The sequence below is a fragment of the Perna viridis genome, chromosome 1, assembly GCF_037379345.1.
Source record: "Perna viridis isolate PV_CMFRI_1.1 ecotype Kerala chromosome 1, ASM3737934v1, whole genome shotgun sequence".
Classification (NCBI taxonomy): domain Eukaryota; kingdom Metazoa; phylum Mollusca; class Bivalvia; order Mytilida; family Mytilidae; genus Perna; species Perna viridis.
The window spans coordinates 43213925-43232881 of NC_142445.1; the positions used below are offsets into that span (position 1 = coordinate 43213925).

Genomic DNA, 18957 nt, shown 5'->3' on the forward strand with positions numbered 1-18957 from the left:
ATATTTCTGAAAGGTTTATATCTTTCAAAGTTTTTTTCTCTTCTATCAAAAATATTTTTAAAATAAAATAAAATAAAATTATCGAGACAATTTCGCCCTTCTCCTCATTTAAAATCCTCGTTACCCAATACAAATCACAGGTTCCAATCCTCATCTCCCTTATATCTTAGAAAGGGAAGTTTAACCCGTATTAGAACTGTACTTTTTGGGCATCATCACACTACATTGTCAGTAGCTATTTGTTTTGATTAAGTGCATACCTTGAGTAGCAATATAATTCCTTTTCTTTGAGTAACTCTACAAGTAAAAAATAAGTGTCAATAAGTGTCTTTATTCATGTATAGATGAAATAAGTATTTACTAGGAATGAACCATATACTTTGAAAGGCATATGGAGCATCATGCATTTTAAATCATAATGTTTATAACTTATAGCACCATTCAAATGTTTTTACAACTTTCCGATTTTTGCCCTGATATTGCCATTTGTTATACGGACTTTCCTTTCATACTTTTCCTTTTGACTGCTGTCTAGAATTTATGTTTTTTGAAATTTGAAAGGTCTATTGTTACTTACACCAGATCATTTACATTCTTACTAATGAATACGTACATCGATAAAGCTTGCATTGATGTAGTCAGATCTCCCATTTCCACTAAGAACAACTCGTGAATGGTCATCTAACATAAAAGTAAAAGATGAAAAATGATAATATGCCAAGAAGATTTTTACCGAAATTTGCAGCATCACAGAATTCAAGACCCATACAACAATGGAAGTATCTTGTATTGCACATGGTAAGATTTATTTTTCGGTACTGGATTTGAATTTTTCCTTCGATATTTATGGTCTTGTGTATTTTTTGTAAATATTTTATTTTAATTCAGATGTTCATATACATTTGGTTGTAATACTACTGATATCATTCAAATTCGAGAAATGTATGCATATCGAAATTTGCAATACTTATATGATTAGTATTTTTGTGTATACATTTTATATTGATGAACATTGTCGTAGTATATGGTTAAAGGTACCTGTATGTACAAAGGAATTGTAACATACTTTTTTAAAGGTTGGTTGAATCTCTTTGGACAAGTTAGGTTATAATACAGCTTAGTAACCATACAAAAATCGCCGACCTCTAAATAAACCGAAAATTTGTCTAAAACAGAAACTTTTTAAAGTCCCATGACAGATATTTGAACTTTTGTAAAAAGAATATAAGGGAAGTGGTTAATATGGTAAATATGTCAAAGAGATAACAATCGAACCTGTATAAACGAATGTCAACTCAAGGCCCCTCCCCCCAATGGGTCTTCAACGATGAGTAAACCCACACAACAGTGGAGAGGCTGCCGATGGCCCCCCAAAAAGGAACAATATTTACAAAAGTACAACAAAATAGTTGCATTTTTACACTTAAGTAACATAAGGTAAACCGAAAGAGAAAACGAAACAAGACATACAGAAGCCGACATTTGTGGCTTCAGACAGGCGCAAAAAATGCAGCGATGGTTAAATACTTTGGCGTCTAACCTTTTTAAAGCATACAAACTGTACAGTCCAAAAGTGGTTTAACGTAGAATGGTTTCACTGTATTTTCACACTAATTCGACGTCGGTGATTAAACATACGTGGCTTCGTGATAGAAAACCAATTCATAAATCGGAAACGTGTGACACGCTTTTTACTTAGATTTCGCTATATTTATATATGTCTGCAGGACTAACTGGCTTTTTTTTATTGTAGTATATTGTCTTTCAAGCTTCGCTTTTAATTTCTTATTTTTTTTTTTGCATAAGTTGATATGCTTACATGGCCAAGTTGTTAAAAATCTGTTCTTGATTTTATTTTCTTCTTTTGATCCTTCTTCGTGTGGATGAAACAGTCCTTTTGGTAAGGTCTGTTTTCAATAAAAAATTTAAAGGTATGTTAAAGTAAAAATAACACATGTATTGGTAACCAAAAAATAAAAAAAAAACATAAAAAGGAAGTCTATTTAAGGAATGTTTCTAATACGGAATAACCTGGTTTGGACCATGCAGTTCACACTTATAAACGGGTTTATAAAAAGTATTAACTAACCCAAACCAGGTTACTGAGTATAACATGTTAAAAAAAATAGAAATATTTCTTATATCTTGATTTCAAATGGATGACAAAATATGAATAATTGATTCGTGATCAAAAGGTTTTTGTATGTGTGTGTTTGTTTGTCTGTTTTTTTTTGGGGGGGAGGGGGTATTAGAATCGGGGAGTGCGGTCCAAGCCTCGTCAATGACGTCATTGTACTAAGCTAGGTTATACAAAATAATCTTCTTTGCTTATAGAGAACCAACAGATTCGAAAGCTTGTTACAAATCAAATTAAATTATTTAAGGGTAGATTAAATATAAAGTTATATCGATCGATACAATCTGCTACCCAATCGTGCAATTTACAACAAAAATAGGTATAAAAAAAGTATATTTGTAAACGACATCCTTGAACAAAATACTCCTTTACCTCGAAGTCTTTTTGGTAACCACTGTCTTTCTTCTTTTCCCGTATTACATTTTGTAGTTCATCAACAGAAAATTTATGGCTGCATGTGTTGTTGTATATGTCTTTTTCGTCTCCGATTGCACCATGGTTGATATAAACCATATCAAGTTCTTCTTTATTCTCTGATTCCTGTATATTTCCAACATTCACTGATCTAATATTTACATACTGGTCATCGTCAACTGTATCCCTTTTCTTCGTTTTTCCTACAGGAATGAATTTTTAGGTTTAAAATTAAAGCTGACTTTTTCATTACGTTTATAGTGTAATAGCTTTACTTGCCAAAATTACGTTAAGTACTATTCCGAAACACTTTCCAAATTAGCAATACCACAATAGATACATAACTTTTTTTTTCTTATTACCAAATCATACATTCCTCCATACCTTCATATGGTTACATTACTTACTGGATTTGAGATTCCTGTTTTTCTCTTTTGGTGAAAATTTCTTTTCTTTCGATTTGTTTCTGTAATGGGCCTTCCTGTCAAGTTTTCTATGTCTTAAAATACATCATAATCATTTATTATATTTGTTTTCATTTTAAGCGAACAACAGTATGAAAACCGGAGTAAAATATGCCAGGTAATACTGCAGTTTGAATAGTAGTTTGACAGGACATTCCTGTGGTAGCCCGGGTGATATGGAAGCAAATCAGGAAATTAATGTCTTCGTGAAAGTGGAACTAGAATGAGTTTCCGATCATAACTATGTGGGAAGTATACGTCTGTGAAATTCAAGAAAAATAACGGCACAATGTTTCCATGATACGTAACGTCACAAAAAAACGTGCGTATTTTACTTCCATGGTGTGAACAAATTTGTTTAGGAATTTAAAAAAATTGTTTACAACAGAAGATAAAACAACAGGCTCCCAGGAGCCTAAATCGTTCACCTAGTTAAAGTTTGTCTTTCAAGAGCAATAAATCTAACAAGGAATTGTCCTACAATTTTGAAGACTTTGGTAGGACTATCATAAGGATCATTTTAGCGTCAGAGAGTTTCTTTCTATCTATAATAATTTCCAAGATATTGGCTGAAAATTGTAAAAACCGTCTTTTTTCATCTTTCAAGGGCAATAACTCTTCACAAGGAGTCGCCTGACAACTTTGATCCCTGAAGACTTTTGAAGGCCTTATAATTAAGGTCATTTCAGCCATAGACCTACGGTTTTGGAGATATGCGAAAAACTACTCTCTGACCCCTATGTTCTATTTTTAGTAACGGCGACCATGTTTTTCAACGGATCAAAAATCCCTACACCGGTTCGATGCCAAGTAACAAGGAGTTATCTGACAATTTTGACTCAGAAGATATTGGTAGGACTTGTCATAAGGATCATTTCATTAATTGAAAGTTTCATTCTATCTTTTATACTTTTCAAGATATTGGCGGAAAACTGCTAAAAATATAATTATTTGCATTTCAAGGGCAATTACTCTAACAAGGAGTTCTCCGAAAACTTTGATTCCCACAAACTTTTGTAGGCCTTATCATAAGGGTCATTTTAGCAACTGAAAGTTTCATTTTATTTAACAGTTTACAAAATATTTGCTGAAAACTGTAAAAGAAATAAACGCATTTTTTCACCTTTCAAGGGCAGTAACTCTTACATGGAGTGATACCTTTCATCCCTTGGAGACTTTTGTGGGTCTTATAATAAGGATCATTACGGCAATTGAAAGAATTTGACTAAACCTATCGGTTTTGGAGATATACGATAAAAAAACTTCTGACTGACCCATTTTTTTCTATTTTTAGTATTAGCAGCCATGTTTTTCCATGGATAAAAAATCCCTACATCAATTTTATGAAAAAAAACCCTATTCCATATTCATGCCAAGTCTGGTTTTAGTTGGTCAAGTTGTGTCAGAGGAGATGCTTTTTTAAAAGAAATAACATTAACAATAGCAAAAAAAAACCTAAACCTATAAACTTACAGATAATAAAAATACAGGGTTTTAAGAGCTGTTTCTTTGGAACTTCACAATTTGATTTTAATGCCAAATATCACTGTTAAAGCCGTTGTAACAACAAGACGTCAATGAAGTTGAATCGCAAAGAAATTTGAAAATTTGCTTTTCAGTTTGATTGAATTCAAAGTCAACATAAAACGTAAATCTCTCTGATATCAAGTGATAAATAGCGCGTGACGTTCACGAGGAAATGGGAAGTTACATCCGGATATTTGGGATTTGTAAAGAACTGTGCTTAGCCAATTATTTTTTTAGAAATTAATTAGTACGGAGATAATGCCTCATATTTTCTGTCATTTTTCTATATACCCTCCGCATACTACTAAGGAAGCATTAAAGATATATATCCAGGATAGCATATGACTATTGTTAAATGTACATATGACATAATTGTAAATCATTGATGTGAATTTGATAACAGTAAATGAATATGCTTCAGCATAAATAGTACCATTTTATCAGATAAGGAACCGTTTTGCAAATGGAACTAATTCACATAGCATGTAACGAGTCAAGCCCCAAAAAATAGTATTCACAAATTGTGTACTTCATGTGCCAAGAATATGTACTTTCTCCACATACCTCATGAAGAAAACTACACTGATGGCAATGATGAGCACAACCGCAGTACCTCCAACACCTCCCCCAATTGCTCCGATAGGTGATGATGTTACTTCTGATTTCTCAACTGAATAAAAATCAGTTATAATAGTTACATTTAATAGTTTTAGTGGCATTTACTAAATTAACGCTCTTGTCATAAAAAAATAATGAATTAATATGTTTGTTAGTCTCAGAAATGTCAATCAAAATACATTATTTTTTTCTTATAACAATTATCTTCGTATCTGCACTATGAATTGAATAACTTTTATGTCGAAAAGGCATAGTGTGCTTCAACATTCTTAAATTCTCATTTTTGAGCCTCATCAGGAGCTCCTGCTATTTCCTATTTCGTTTGAAATGGGACTGATTCATAATTTGTGCAACTTCCTGAAATATAACAGTTCTATAATAGGAATATATACACATAACTTGCAGAGATAAAAAAAAAAGCAATCAAATTGACATAACTGATAGCCTTGCACAAATTCCAAAAATGATTGTCTTTCCTATCTTACAGAAACTATGCTTATAGTTGAATAAAACAACCGGAGCTAATTATTTTTCGAGGCGGATTAGGTTCTTGAACAGAAATTCCGACGACAGGGAAAGATGCATGAGTACAGCCAGTTTTTCTCGAACTCTTTTAAAACATAACCGTTCCAAGAATTGTATGATGAAACAGGAAAATAATGAAAGGAATTAATTAAAGACGATTGAATGATAAAAATATTATCGCTATTTTGTTTAAAATCCCTTTGATCGATAACTTTCAATCTCACTCCAGTCGAGTGAGAATGAAAATTATCGTGTGGCTGCACAACATACGTGACGTCACGTAGCATTCTAACGAAAAATAGTCCCGAAAGGAAACTTTGCAGCGCTTAAAAACTTAAATATTTAGGTCAGAAAAACTGAAAATAAAAGAAAACTAATACATCAAACGTCTTCAAAACAGCGATTAACAGATTTATTAACATTTTTTTTAACTCGTGGTAGTTTCTCATGCACATTTCGTCTCGTGGCGAAGTCGCTCGATGAGACAAGAATGAGAAAAAATATTAGATAAGTACTGGTTATCGGGTAAACGATTAGGCGAGTTTAATGAAAGTTAAAAAAAATGTAAGGCTGATTCCGGAGTTTCCGGTTTCGACCAGCCGATATAATGTTTACGTCATTAACCTGTTACGTCATTGTCAGCGTTCATGAATTGCAAACTGTTCTCAAAAAATGAAACGCATGCAATTCAACATTTTCAACCTGAATAACAGGGAATACCCAAAAGGAAAGGAATGGGGAGTACATGTAATATCGACTGATCCCTCATATGGAATGAGTGTACGCCGGTTCGAGCTCGAGCTGGAAAAGAGGCCATTTTGCGGACTTTGTCAGTACCGTTTATAAATATCGGTAATTTAACTGCTTTACTCTTCAAATTGAGAGTTTTATTTTGTTTATATTTTGAAATTAAGAAAAATACTGCTGAAATGTGACTTTTGGGCCCGCATCAAGTCCCCCTTCCAGGCGGCACTATGTAGTAGGTCATTTTTTGTCGATCTGGCTCTCCCCAGAGGCATGATGTAGAATTTTGTTTATAATAATTCATGGAAGTACACATATAAAATGTTTTGTTAAATGTCGAGCACTTGGGAGTTGGTCGCAAGAGGCGGTATGGCAAAGAAAAAGGTAAAAGCTAGAAAACATTGATAAGATCAAGGAGCTAGGTATTGACATACCTAGAAATAGGAACACAGTGACTGCAAAATCAGAAGGGAAATATATATAACCGATACCCCGTTACAAGGGTTTCCGATAGATGGTTAGTTCCTTAAGTTAACCAGTTTATATTTAGGAGAGAGAACATTACGAAAGGGAACAGAAATATTTCGAATACCTTGAATTACAGTTATTAATAATCAGATGCATCACGTCAGGCTAAGTATTAAATCGGCTACTTTAAGCGTTACGCCCACAAAGTTTCAGAGGGGTCAGTCATGCGTACCGTTCGGAACAGTACAAAGCCATATTGTACTTAGGTTAGAGCGTGAGTATGTATCTCGAAATTACTTATCACTTGAAACTAAATTTCTGTTGTATTTCATTTGCCCGTGCTAAGAGTCAGTGGTCACTTCTTTTATCCAGAGTCAAACAGTTATAAGATATAGATTAGTTTGCTGAGTTCTTACAAGGCTAGATAGTCTATTGTTGTTTTTGTATGGACGAATCCTCTTTACGTAGATGCAATTTGACACCAGATGTAAGAAGTTGAGAAACATTATTACTGTATGATGCATGAAGATTATTGTTAATGGTTTCGCATCTTTAATTGTATACACATTTTACGAAACTGTTTATGGAGGTTATCTACTATGTACATGTATGTAAGAAGAGGTGCGTATGGAATTAATTCAAATTGATATTATTTTAGGGTTTAGCATCTGCAGATTCAAACAGACTTATGGTATTCTTAGTTAAGTCTTCATTTAAATAATTACCATTATACAGTTTATTTTATCTATTTTATTATTATTTTTTTTTTTTTTTTAATTTTGGAGCACGACAGTAACTTAGAGCGAGATACTATCCAGAAGACATGGTAATAATGCTACTGCAAAAAAAACATATAGTAGAGAAAAATCGAACTGGAGGCTCCCATGAGCCTGAATCGCTCACCTTGTTAAAGTTTGTCTTTCAAGAGCAATAAATCTAACAAGGAGTTGTCCAACAATTTTTACTCAACAAGACTTTAGTAAGACTATCTAAAGGGTCATTTCAGCAATTGAAATAATTATGCTAAATCTAACGGTTTTGGAGATATATGTGAAAAACTACTCTCTGACCCGTATGTTCTATTTTTAGCAACGGCGGCCATGTTTTTCAACGGATCAAAAATCCCCACATCAGTTCTTTGCAGGATACCCCAAGATTCATACCAAGTTTGGTTCCAATTGGTCAAGTGGTGTCAGAGGAGAAGAGTTTTGAAAAATTGTTAACGACGACGACGGCGACGGCGACGGACACCAAGTGATGGAAATAGCTCACATGGCCTTTGGCCAGGTGAGCTAAGACACGAGTAAACTCACTTCTTAATGAATATTAAACATTAAAGCAGTATAAAAAGTGCTTGGAACAATCAGCTTAGATTTTAATTGTGCACAAATATATTTTGTAGCAGTAGAAAAAACTCGAAAAGTGAGGAAACTCATTTGCTAATGAATATTAAAATGATCGTACATATCAGTAGCCTACCTACATGTAAACAACAAAAAAGAAGTTTTCTTCACAAGTGGTGTATCTCGCTCTCTTTTCCCGTGCTTTTGGGGATGAACACGTTTGGACGTGACCATTTTTGGCGGAATCTGGCAAGATGAGAGTGGGTCAGGATCCTATTATTCTGCGTTGGGCCATATTGTGCTATACCTTTGTGTTGTATCACGGGAAGGTGGGTTTAAATAAGGTTTTATCTGTTATCAGAGCGTCCGGTTCACGACTGGTACTAGTCGGAATTTCTCGTCCTCTGTTACCAATTACATGTGACCTAACGTATTTGAGGATCGGGCTCCCTGTTCACTCAGTAATGCACGGAGGAACTTCCGTTATCGCTGTTACCAGCGAAATTGGCCAATTTACTTCTCGGCGGTTTTTACCGTCTTGCCAGATCTCGTCTTTCCGCTTCTGCAGCCGTTTTGCCAACACAACATTGCACATTTTATTGAATGGTTTATTTACCTAATAACATTAAGGTATGCTGGTTGATTGATCACGACAAGTGTCGATTTCTTCATTCTTGCCGTAATACTTCCCTTTCTGCTAATTACCGAACCACATCGGGTTTGGCCGACAACTATCAAGAAAGTTATTTTCACGCACTTACAAGTTGCTGTTGAGCTCACTTGCTCACTATTATTTTCAGAATCCGCCTATTTTTTTTTTATCTGATATGATATTATGAAAACCTCAAATGGAGATAATCAGATTTTCATTTAGAAATATTTATTTTCAACCACTTTACCACTTATATTGGTCAAAATGCTAGCTGAATAAGTAATGTAGAAAAGTTTGAAAACTGACGAAAGTGGGCCCACATTTACCTAGTAGTTGACAAGTATGTGTTTCATGTCCAGGCAAGCATCCATATGTACAGTTCCCTTCATATCTATCACAAGTTTCATTGACACAACCATCACATGTGTTGGCACAGTTATAACCAAATGTTCCAGATGTACATTCTAAAATACGGTAAACAGCAAGAAATACCAAAAAAAAAAAAACGCATCGAAATATGGTATTTTAGTGTGGAATGTTATGAATCTTTTTTTATTTTCATATCAAAAGAAAAGTACATAAATGTTCTTATACAACTAGCACAATATTTCCATACGTTATAAGACAAACGATAAACAATTATCTCATTTCTTACATTTAGCTTCATAACTTATATTAACACAATCAGTAAATTGCAGAAAATATTTCAATACCTTACAGTATTTTTAAGAATATTCCTGAAACATACAGTAGTTTCTATAGTATTTCAGTAACATACAGTAGTTTCTAGAGTATTTCAGTAACTTACAGTAGTTTCTAGAGTATTCCAGTAACTTAAGAGTAGTAAGATTTTGTGGCACCAAAAATCATTCGTTCGCATTTGAAAGTTTAAGACCATCAAGTTATTGTGGTAAACTTGATGTCATGATACCAGACCAACAAAAATACCTGGGTTTCAAATAAAAGGACACGCTTTTATCTAATATGCACAGTTATTTACCCTGACTACAGGTATTTCCCATCCATCCACGGTCACATACATTACCAGGACAGAATCCTGTACTTTTGTCACAAATTCCATCGCGGCAATTGCATTGCGTAGAGCAATTACCAAAATATCCATCCTCACATTCTGTTGAAAACAAAAATGATAGTAGAAAAGACATTTATTAAATGTCAATAGACAAAGATATTTTATATGCCGTTGTTTCTTACCCCTGCTAAAAATACTTGTGTTATGCGTAAAACAAATACAACTTAATTTCGAAATTGTATTTAGTCGTAGTTTGATGCTGGCGTACGAATGCCTTTTATTTATATGTTAATCATTGCTGTAAAGGAAAGACAAGACTTGCATCATAGGGCTATGTAAACTTTAAGGCTCTTAGAAATAAGTAATGTGCCTCAATTTGGCCGTACAACAAAGTGTGTCCGTTCAAAACATATGTATTCCCAGTGAACTGCAACTTTATGTATACGTAGTATCAGCTGTTATACGGAATATTTCATTTTTAAAAATCAACTGAATAAGATCTAATACTTCACCACTAACCCCTACAGTTACTTACAATACAGTATTCTTGTATGACTTGTAATTTCTAGGATATCGATTACTTAAAGTGAGAGTTTTGTAAACGAACTATAAGTATTTCTTTTTCAGAAAACGAAACGCATTCATATAAGATATACAAACCAACGTTACACTTTGGGTATCTCTTTTCCCAACCTGGTCGGCACCCAGAGGAATTTGTACAAATACCAGTTTCACCGTTACACTCCGACAACAGACATCCATGGCAAGTTTGTACACAGTTTATGCCAAACCTTCCCTGTTTACATCCTAAAATAGTATTCATTTTTTCCTATAACAGTCAGGTTATTTTTTGAAAAAATGCATTGTAATTAAACAAGAAATCCATATAAACAGACTCAAATTAAGGACAGACCCCTACTTAACAGATACGCCAAGAACAGTTAAGGGTTGGCAAAAATACCGACACTACAAAGAGATGACCATTGAAAGATATTAAATCCATCTTAATGTCTTAAACGTGAAAACAGGAAAAATTCCACCCACAAGCTAGAAAGGAATTCGAAAAAAAAAATCATATATATGCTGAGAAGGACTTGAATCAATACATAATGCGATTTTATTATACGTATACATTGAATATTCAAAAGGTTGTAATATTAGTATGCAAATAACAGGATTATTGTTCAGAAACAGTGATGGAAAAAAATGCGATTACATGTATCAAAGAAAGGAAATACCGTCAAATTTACAAAATCTTTACAAAAGGTGTGAAATCATTCCATTTTTTAGATAATTTATGTAATTATAGTAATGAAAAAATCAAAGTTAAAATAAGATAACCTTGCGAACAGCTATGTCCTTCCCAACCTGCCGTACAGCCACCAGATGGACATGTTCCATTCACAAAATTGCAGTGAACATTTAAACAGTGACAGGTCTCTTTGCAAAACTTTCCAAAGTTTGGAGGTGTACATGCTAATGTTATATAAAACAAATTATTCAAGTTCTCATTTGCATCAGCATAAATGCATTAATATCCACTTTAATAACACATTTTAAGCTTCATTCCTTGTATTGCACATGGTAGAACCTCTCGAGTTTGCATTTTACTTCCTATTTTGGTAGTTTTAATTTTGAGTAGTTCTTTTCATACAATTAATTTTGGATTTGGATCTTCCTATAAATTTGATTCCAATACTGTAATGAGAGGTAATTCAATGAAACATGTGTACATCATATCGAAACTTGCAATATATATATATGATTGATATTTTTGTATTTCAACAATTCGTTTTATCACTTTAAACAATGTATCTTGCCTTTCATATGTGTAAATATACTTCTAATAAGTTAAAACATATTCAGCGATCTACTATGTTTTATTCAAAATGTTTATATTTTAATAAAAAGTACAACCTTCGCTACAATTAGACCCAATATAACCATCTTTACAGCCATAAACACAGATACCGCTCCCCGGGTGACAAGGACCGTCGCAATTTAGTGGACACCGTAGGTCGCATGAGTCTCCATACGAGCCAGTAGGACACCCTGCATATTATTAGTTACATTAGAATAACCTGTAACTTCAATATATGAATACAAAAATGAAACCAAAAGTATTTACGTAAATACAAATAAATATTGTAATCTTGTAAGTAACGAAATTTGCATAAAAAAAACGATAAACCGGTCAATCTATGTGTAATCTATTCTATGCGGTTCGCTACGTTATTCTTGCAGATCTTCTCTGTTTTATGTGTTCACGTTCCGTTTTTGGTGCCGTATTTGAATTATCCCACTTTTGTATATTTATTTGCCGATACTATCAACTTTTTTTTAATAATTTATAACTATTTAATAAATGACCAAAATTGTATGTTTACCAGCAATTTCTACTTCACAAATGCCCATAGTGTCACCGGTATTCGTTATCACCACGTATCTTCCAACAATCGCAGAACTAAAATCAATTTCATGTACTAGAAAGGGGAATGTATGTATAATAAGGTTATTGTCTATGTTGTCTATTGCTTTCGTTGTAGTGCCACTAGTGTTTGAGACAAAAATGGAATAACCAGTTGTGGACAGTCCTGAAATATAAAATGGCACTTAAGCAAATATTTTATTGATAAACAACCATTTTCAAGGCAGAATATAACCAGCTTTGCTTGATTTTATATTATGTTATAGCAAAAATGACGTATTAACCTACTTTGAAAAATAGAAAAAAATACGTTGTCATTGCAAGCCTGTTTGTTTGCGTATTTGGCAAGTATATGATTGGCTCTTATCTCATTGAAACTAGGGTATAAGACCATTTAAAGTCATATTTCTTATCAAGAACATGCACTTTCTTGAATGTCAAGAACTCAAGAATACGATTTTTTTCTGTATTTTTTTGGAAAAGACTGTCAAAAAATAGGCCTAAAATACTATATCAGACTTAATATAGACCAATAAGCCCATATTATTGCGCACTCAAGAGGACTTTTTATCATCAACCAAACTATCAAGTTGTTTTAGTTGAATGTCCTAGAGGAAAGGAAGGCTGCTAGTTGTAAATTTCAAGATGTGGCAGAATAATTCCAAAGTTTCATAAAATATATGAGAAGCTAGATAGAAACAATGTCGCAAGTAACATTAATCCATAAGAACCTTCTCAGTTTTAAAGTCTGTTGTTTCTTCTGTTTTTGTCTTAATTGGAATTGTTTTATAAGGCAATGGAACGGTGACACCCCTTAGTAATCGGAATATTTTTCATTCCTGAGGAGAATATCACAAGTTTACATGCCCATTTTTAAAACATGTTCAATAAGTTGAAAAGCAGTAGGCGATCCAGAATTTTGAAAAAAGGAGGGACTTCATCATGCTTCTGTAATTTTAATATATTCGATTAAGTGTTTCTAAGAGGTAGAGGCCGGACACCTGAATTGATAATTGAATTTAATTTGAAAGATTGTCTTTTACCAAATTGTTGCCGATTTTGTGACAAAAATGATAAAATAAGGTTTGCTGTCAATTTTTTTTAAGCATTACAATGAGTTATTGTAGTATCCAATTAGTAAGAGCAAACATTTCCATACACAATAGTTTGTGTCCATGGGTTTATGAAAAAATTGCCAAAATTTGGAATAATTAGTTGTTTTGTCCAACATTTACTTTCCATGAAAAAAAAATCAATGGTAACTGACTCTGAAATATGTATGTCCTATGATGAGTATTTCGGATGAAATATTTTGCCCCTCCCCTCTCCCTCCCGAATAAACTAAACAACAACTTCAACAACAAAAGTAACAAAAACTTACGCTTTAAGTTAGATAACAACGGATAACGTCAAATGATTTTCTGAATTTATAGTCCATTTGTTACTTTATTACTAGAAAATATAATTTTTAGCGCAATATTATCTTTTCAAAGTCTTACTGTACAGTAACCACTTGTACAAACGAATCCTTCATTTAAGATATTGTTTCATACAACAAAAAATAAACTACGAGTGAAGTCAATCAAGTTGCCGTTTGCATATATTGCTTTGTGTAAGAGTACCTTTTGGTAAGGTTAAAATAATGACTGCAATTGCACGTTGTTCACCAGTATCTATCTGTAGCCGTGAGTCACTGCCATTTAGATTTACACATGATGCATCTGTTTTGTCGCCATCGGTAACTGCAGCCACGTGCTTGTTATGTGCATTACCGTTAACCAAGATTGGATCAACAGCTACATTTTCTGTCATTGGAAAAATCTTGAAATTAACAGTCAATATTTGACAAAATCTGTCATGTATTCCGATTGGTTTCTACATAATTTACAAATGGGTTTGAAGCAAACACAAACAATAACATTAAATAGCAAGCACATAACTGTAAGCAATTAGGAAAATATAGTAAAGGAAAAGCATACTAAATAGTCATCACGAAAGCATTACATGAATAATTCTGTGAAAACAGCCCTGAACAGAAAAAAACACTTATTCTCATGTCTTTTTCTTGTCCTCAAGAAATGCACTACCGTACGCAATTCAATGGCACAGGCTTTCAATATTTAAAATATAAATGATTCGCGAAGATTGTAAAAACAACTGCCTTAGCATACTTTCCAAATTTCTATATCTAGACCAGGTAATGTGTTCAGTATATTTTATATTGCTGACGTTTAACAAGTTTTGCTTATAGTTTTTATCACCATTTTTTTCGCATTTTTTTTGTTTAATTTTATTTTGTTTTATATTATATATATTATTAACCCATATTCAAGTAAACCTCACAAAATACTTACTCTTATTACATAGCAAACCAGCCTGTCCCTTTCTACACCCTTTAGTGCACAATCCACCATTGGAACACTCATTACTAAGACAGTTGTTAGAACTGCATCCCCAGATACACGTACCGTTATTTGGATGACAGTGATGATCTATACAGTATGAAGGACACTCTTTCCTACAACCTCCTCCCCACAATGACTTATAGCATCCTACAAAAATATTTTATATTGAACTTTAACAAATATATCCATAGGCATCGTTGCTGCATTCAATGTCTTAAACTACTAACCTTCATTAACCAAATTACTAATACACTTCAAGTAGGGTATTGTATGATTAATATAGTTTAATTCATTGATATTATGTAAGCACTCTTACATTAACGGTTGGATACTATGAACTGTTCTTTTCAACAGGCATCTTATTTTGATGGTTTAATGTCTATCAACAATATATATTTATGATACTTCTGTCACGGTCATGTTGAAAGAATTTAAATGTTAAATTTAAAACACAATGCTACATAGCCCTATGATAATCAAATCAGCAGTTATCAATAATGGTTATTTTTTGTCAATTTACAAATAGTTAAAATCAAATAACAAATATTCTAATAAATAGGAAATAATAGTCTTTACTTCGGGTAAAGAAACAATGGAAACAATGGTCACATGTATGGATATGGTTTAATTTTGAGTAGATATTAATATCATTAAAATTGAAAGATACAGTCGAAATTTTAAAAGCCCACCTATTACTTGAACATCACACAACTCCAAAAGAGCTACGTCGCTGTATCCTTTCGGATAATTGACACCGTTCCGTCGTTCGTTGTAAATAATTACGTACTTTCCTAACTGATTACACGTTACATTTTGTACTATTTCTGGAAGCGTATTTCCAGTGTGACGATAACAAAGATGGCCATCATCTGGTGGACTGGATGCAGAGGATGATATCGAGTTGTTTGTAACAAACAGGTAGTATCCTGCAAGTCGACCAGCTGCTACAAAACCAATTGTTATAAATTGCACATACGCCAACTAGTTTTTGTTTTAAATTTCAATAAGGTGAATGTATAAACACGTGTAATGTTCTTTTAATCGTAACATGCGACTTGTCTTCATTTTTTTTTATTGTTTTAATATAAGGCCAGTATGAGGTTAATTCTATTGTTTTTTTTTTATAATTTGGTTAGGCAAAATGCTTTGATATTCTGCAGCAATGCAATGTTGGAATAAAACATGCCTATTTTTTTTTATTAAAACTTGTTAAACTTCAATATGACCGTTGCATTGTTGTGTGAAGTGACCGGAAACAGACTTCGTACCTCATGATGAAAGGAACAAACAAAAGATCGAATATATATGAATGACAATTAAGATAGTTCCTTGTATTCGGTTGGGCTCTTTGATTGATACTTGTTGTGACATATATCTATTGTATTCGTTCTTTTGATGGTTCCATCGTGAAGTACCATGTCTGTTTCCACGTCTGCACGGCTCATTTCAAGCAACAATGCGACCGTCGAATTGAATATTTACAGTTGTGCAAGGTTTGATTTGATTTTGTGAAGTTTCCGCTATGAAGATGACGTATTATCTTTAAACAATCCTAGGTTTTGGGATTTGATACATCGCATCTACCCCAAAGAACTTGAGATAAATAATACTACAGACACTGTGAGGTCATCATTATATCTTGACCTACACTTCGAAATCGATGGTAAAGGAAAACTATTGACCAAACTTTACGACAAACGTGATGATTTTTCATTCAAAATTGTCAACTTTCCTTTCATTTGTGGCAACATTCCTTCAGCACCTGCGTATGGAGTGTTCATATCACAAATCATACGTTATGCCAGAGCTTACCAAGACTACGGAGACTTTTTGTATCGCGCTAGAATTCTAACTAATAGTCTTCTGGGTGAGGGATATGTTGCTACAAGATTAAAGTCACTACTACAGAAGTTTTATGGTCGTCATCATGAACTCTTGAATCGTTACGGTGTATCCATCTGCACCATGAAAACCGATTTGTTCAATGTGTCATAGTTTTCCTTTCCTCTTTCGTCTACCCCGGACTTGACTTTTTATGAGCAACTCGGCGGGTGTTTCTAGAAAAGCAGAGGACGCTTACCCTACCGGTGCACCTGGTCCATGCTCCCAGTTTTTAGTGGAGTCCAAGTTGCTCATTTGCTTTTGTTACTTTGTATGTATGATTTTAGTTACTTTATGTTCTTTGTTGTGTATGTCTATTTTCCATGTCTGGTCTTTGTTCCTGCATTACATTCTTTTGATTACCGCTATAACCTTGGTTCCCTTGATTTCTCTTTGGAAAACATGTCTAAATTTCAGAATTTGTATCATGAGCATTTCTTTCACAAATTCCAATTTAAAATATTTAAATAAAGTGATTGTCAGACGTATTTTAGAACAAAATGCAAGTTTGCGGAAGAGAATATGAATGAAATAATGAACGACCTTGAAAACAAACGGTTCCATATAAATCAGATGCCTTTTCCATTTGATTTGGTGGTAAAAAAAAACTGCGTCAATTACAAAGGCAAACTGCTAAGAAATATTAAAAAAAATGATTTGTATATTTCTATTTCAATTTTTAATTTAATAAATTGGTGGTATTAAAGTACAATTCCATATACAAATCAGACATGTATGTAAGGATAAGTAGCGCATGATGGTTTACAAATTGTAATTGACTTTATTTGCTTAAAAGCTTCACCTAAAAGAATTGCAATAATAGCAAACATCTATCAGATCTACAACAAGTTAATCTTGTTAACACATGAAATTTGTAGTGCTTTTTTGTGAATTGTCTCCCTTTGAAACATTGTTCTGTATTGCTTTCTTTGTGTCTAAAACGAGTATGGAGGTATTTTCTTACTCTGAAGTGGATTACATTTAGTATAGCAAGTTAAATGAAGGAAAAAATCCACAATGCTTAATATGTGTTTTTTGAGAAATTTTCCTTCTACAACGAAAACATTTGCATAGAAAATGCACAAATTAATTACCTCAGTTATTTTCCCTAGTCATAGTGCATTTTAAATAAAATATATTTTTTAAAGGAAAATGCAAGAATCAGAAAACTTCAAATTTATGAAAAGAGATGTTAAAAAAACACAAAACCACAAAATGATTGGAAATTAACTTCTATCATATGCCACACAATTTTGAATTTTGATTGGAATGATAGTTACATTTTATATATTGTAATAAAGGAAGTTCTAATGCAGACAAGAAGAAAACTAAAATATAATTGCAAGACAATAAAAAATCAAATACAATACAAAAGTTTGCAAACTCATGGAAAATACTTACAATTTGAACGATAATAAATAATCACATTTGATACAAAAACTTTGTCAGACGGAAATGTTAACATCCACCATGAAATATTTTGATTCGAATTTGTTGCTGAACAAGAACCGGCATTGAAATCATGCGACGGTCCTCCAGTTATTGCAAGATATGCATATCGTGTTCTATAGTTAGAACTTTGTGATGCAGTACCGTTTGGTGAAATGTCTTCTGCAAAAAAAAGTACACAAGGCAATGAACAAACTACAAAAACTGTGAGCAATGCTAACTTAAATAATAAGACGTATCGGACAGCCCTCCTACTATATTTTTCCAGTTGGTGTATAATTAGCACTTACAATATGTTGATAGAATTTTCAGCATATAATCAGTTCTATATTGAACCCTGTGACATATACTGCAAACTTTTAAACGGGAGCTACCTGAATTTATACAAATATTCCTACTAAAGTTAAATTGCAAACAGAATGTTAAGTTTTCAGAAGATATTTTCACACGATTGGATATAATATAATATCATATTTTTAGAATAACATATACCTTTTTTTGTTTATGCATTTTATAACGTTGTTTTAACCCTATAATACACATGTAGACCTTTATCGAATAATCCGTATTGCACCACTAGACCCCTATATCTCATACCCTGTATCGCACCCCTTCAGAGAACACAATTGAAGTATACTTATAATATATGATATAATGAACATGACATGTCAATACCTGTTTCACATGTGGTATCAATCCCCGATCCATATGACCTCGCGGGTCGGTGGCCCTTGGGGTGATATAGGAGTTCTGTGTTGATGCGGCATGTGACACAGATTTGAGCATTCGCCACCCAAAGTAGTCCTATATTCAAAGTTTGCATGGACATCTAAAGTTTATATTTTGACTTTTTAAACCGACCAAAAAAA

The 18957-nt window shown here is 33.1% G+C and overlaps 1 protein-coding gene across 2 annotated transcripts in view; it reads right to left on the reverse strand.

The window, feature by feature from the left end:
* LOC148628873 (uncharacterized) overlaps nucleotides 1–18957 on the reverse strand; it is a 33013-nt gene that overhangs the window by 10959 nt on the left and 3097 nt on the right. For both annotated transcript variants that reach the window (XM_088596127.1, XM_088596117.1), the window contains exons 3-18: nucleotides 18041–18250; nucleotides 15448–15702; nucleotides 14708–14905; nucleotides 13976–14158; nucleotides 12313–12519; nucleotides 11843–11977; nucleotides 11267–11401; nucleotides 10586–10732; nucleotides 9893–10024; nucleotides 9219–9356; nucleotides 5107–5212; nucleotides 2959–3050; nucleotides 2510–2754; nucleotides 1820–1907; nucleotides 614–681; nucleotides 261–297 (exon numbers count right to left, since the gene is read on the reverse strand). In XM_088596127.1, the coding sequence (XP_088452253.1) occupies nucleotides 261–297; nucleotides 614–681; nucleotides 1820–1907; nucleotides 2510–2754; nucleotides 2959–3050; nucleotides 5107–5212; nucleotides 9219–9356; nucleotides 9893–10024; nucleotides 10586–10732; nucleotides 11267–11401; nucleotides 11843–11977; nucleotides 12313–12519; nucleotides 13976–14158; nucleotides 14708–14905; nucleotides 15448–15702; nucleotides 18041–18250 (2376 nt within the window). The remainder of the gene's footprint in view (nucleotides 1–260; nucleotides 298–613; nucleotides 682–1819; nucleotides 1908–2509; nucleotides 2755–2958; nucleotides 3051–5106; nucleotides 5213–9218; nucleotides 9357–9892; nucleotides 10025–10585; nucleotides 10733–11266; nucleotides 11402–11842; nucleotides 11978–12312; nucleotides 12520–13975; nucleotides 14159–14707; nucleotides 14906–15447; nucleotides 15703–18040; nucleotides 18251–18957) is intronic.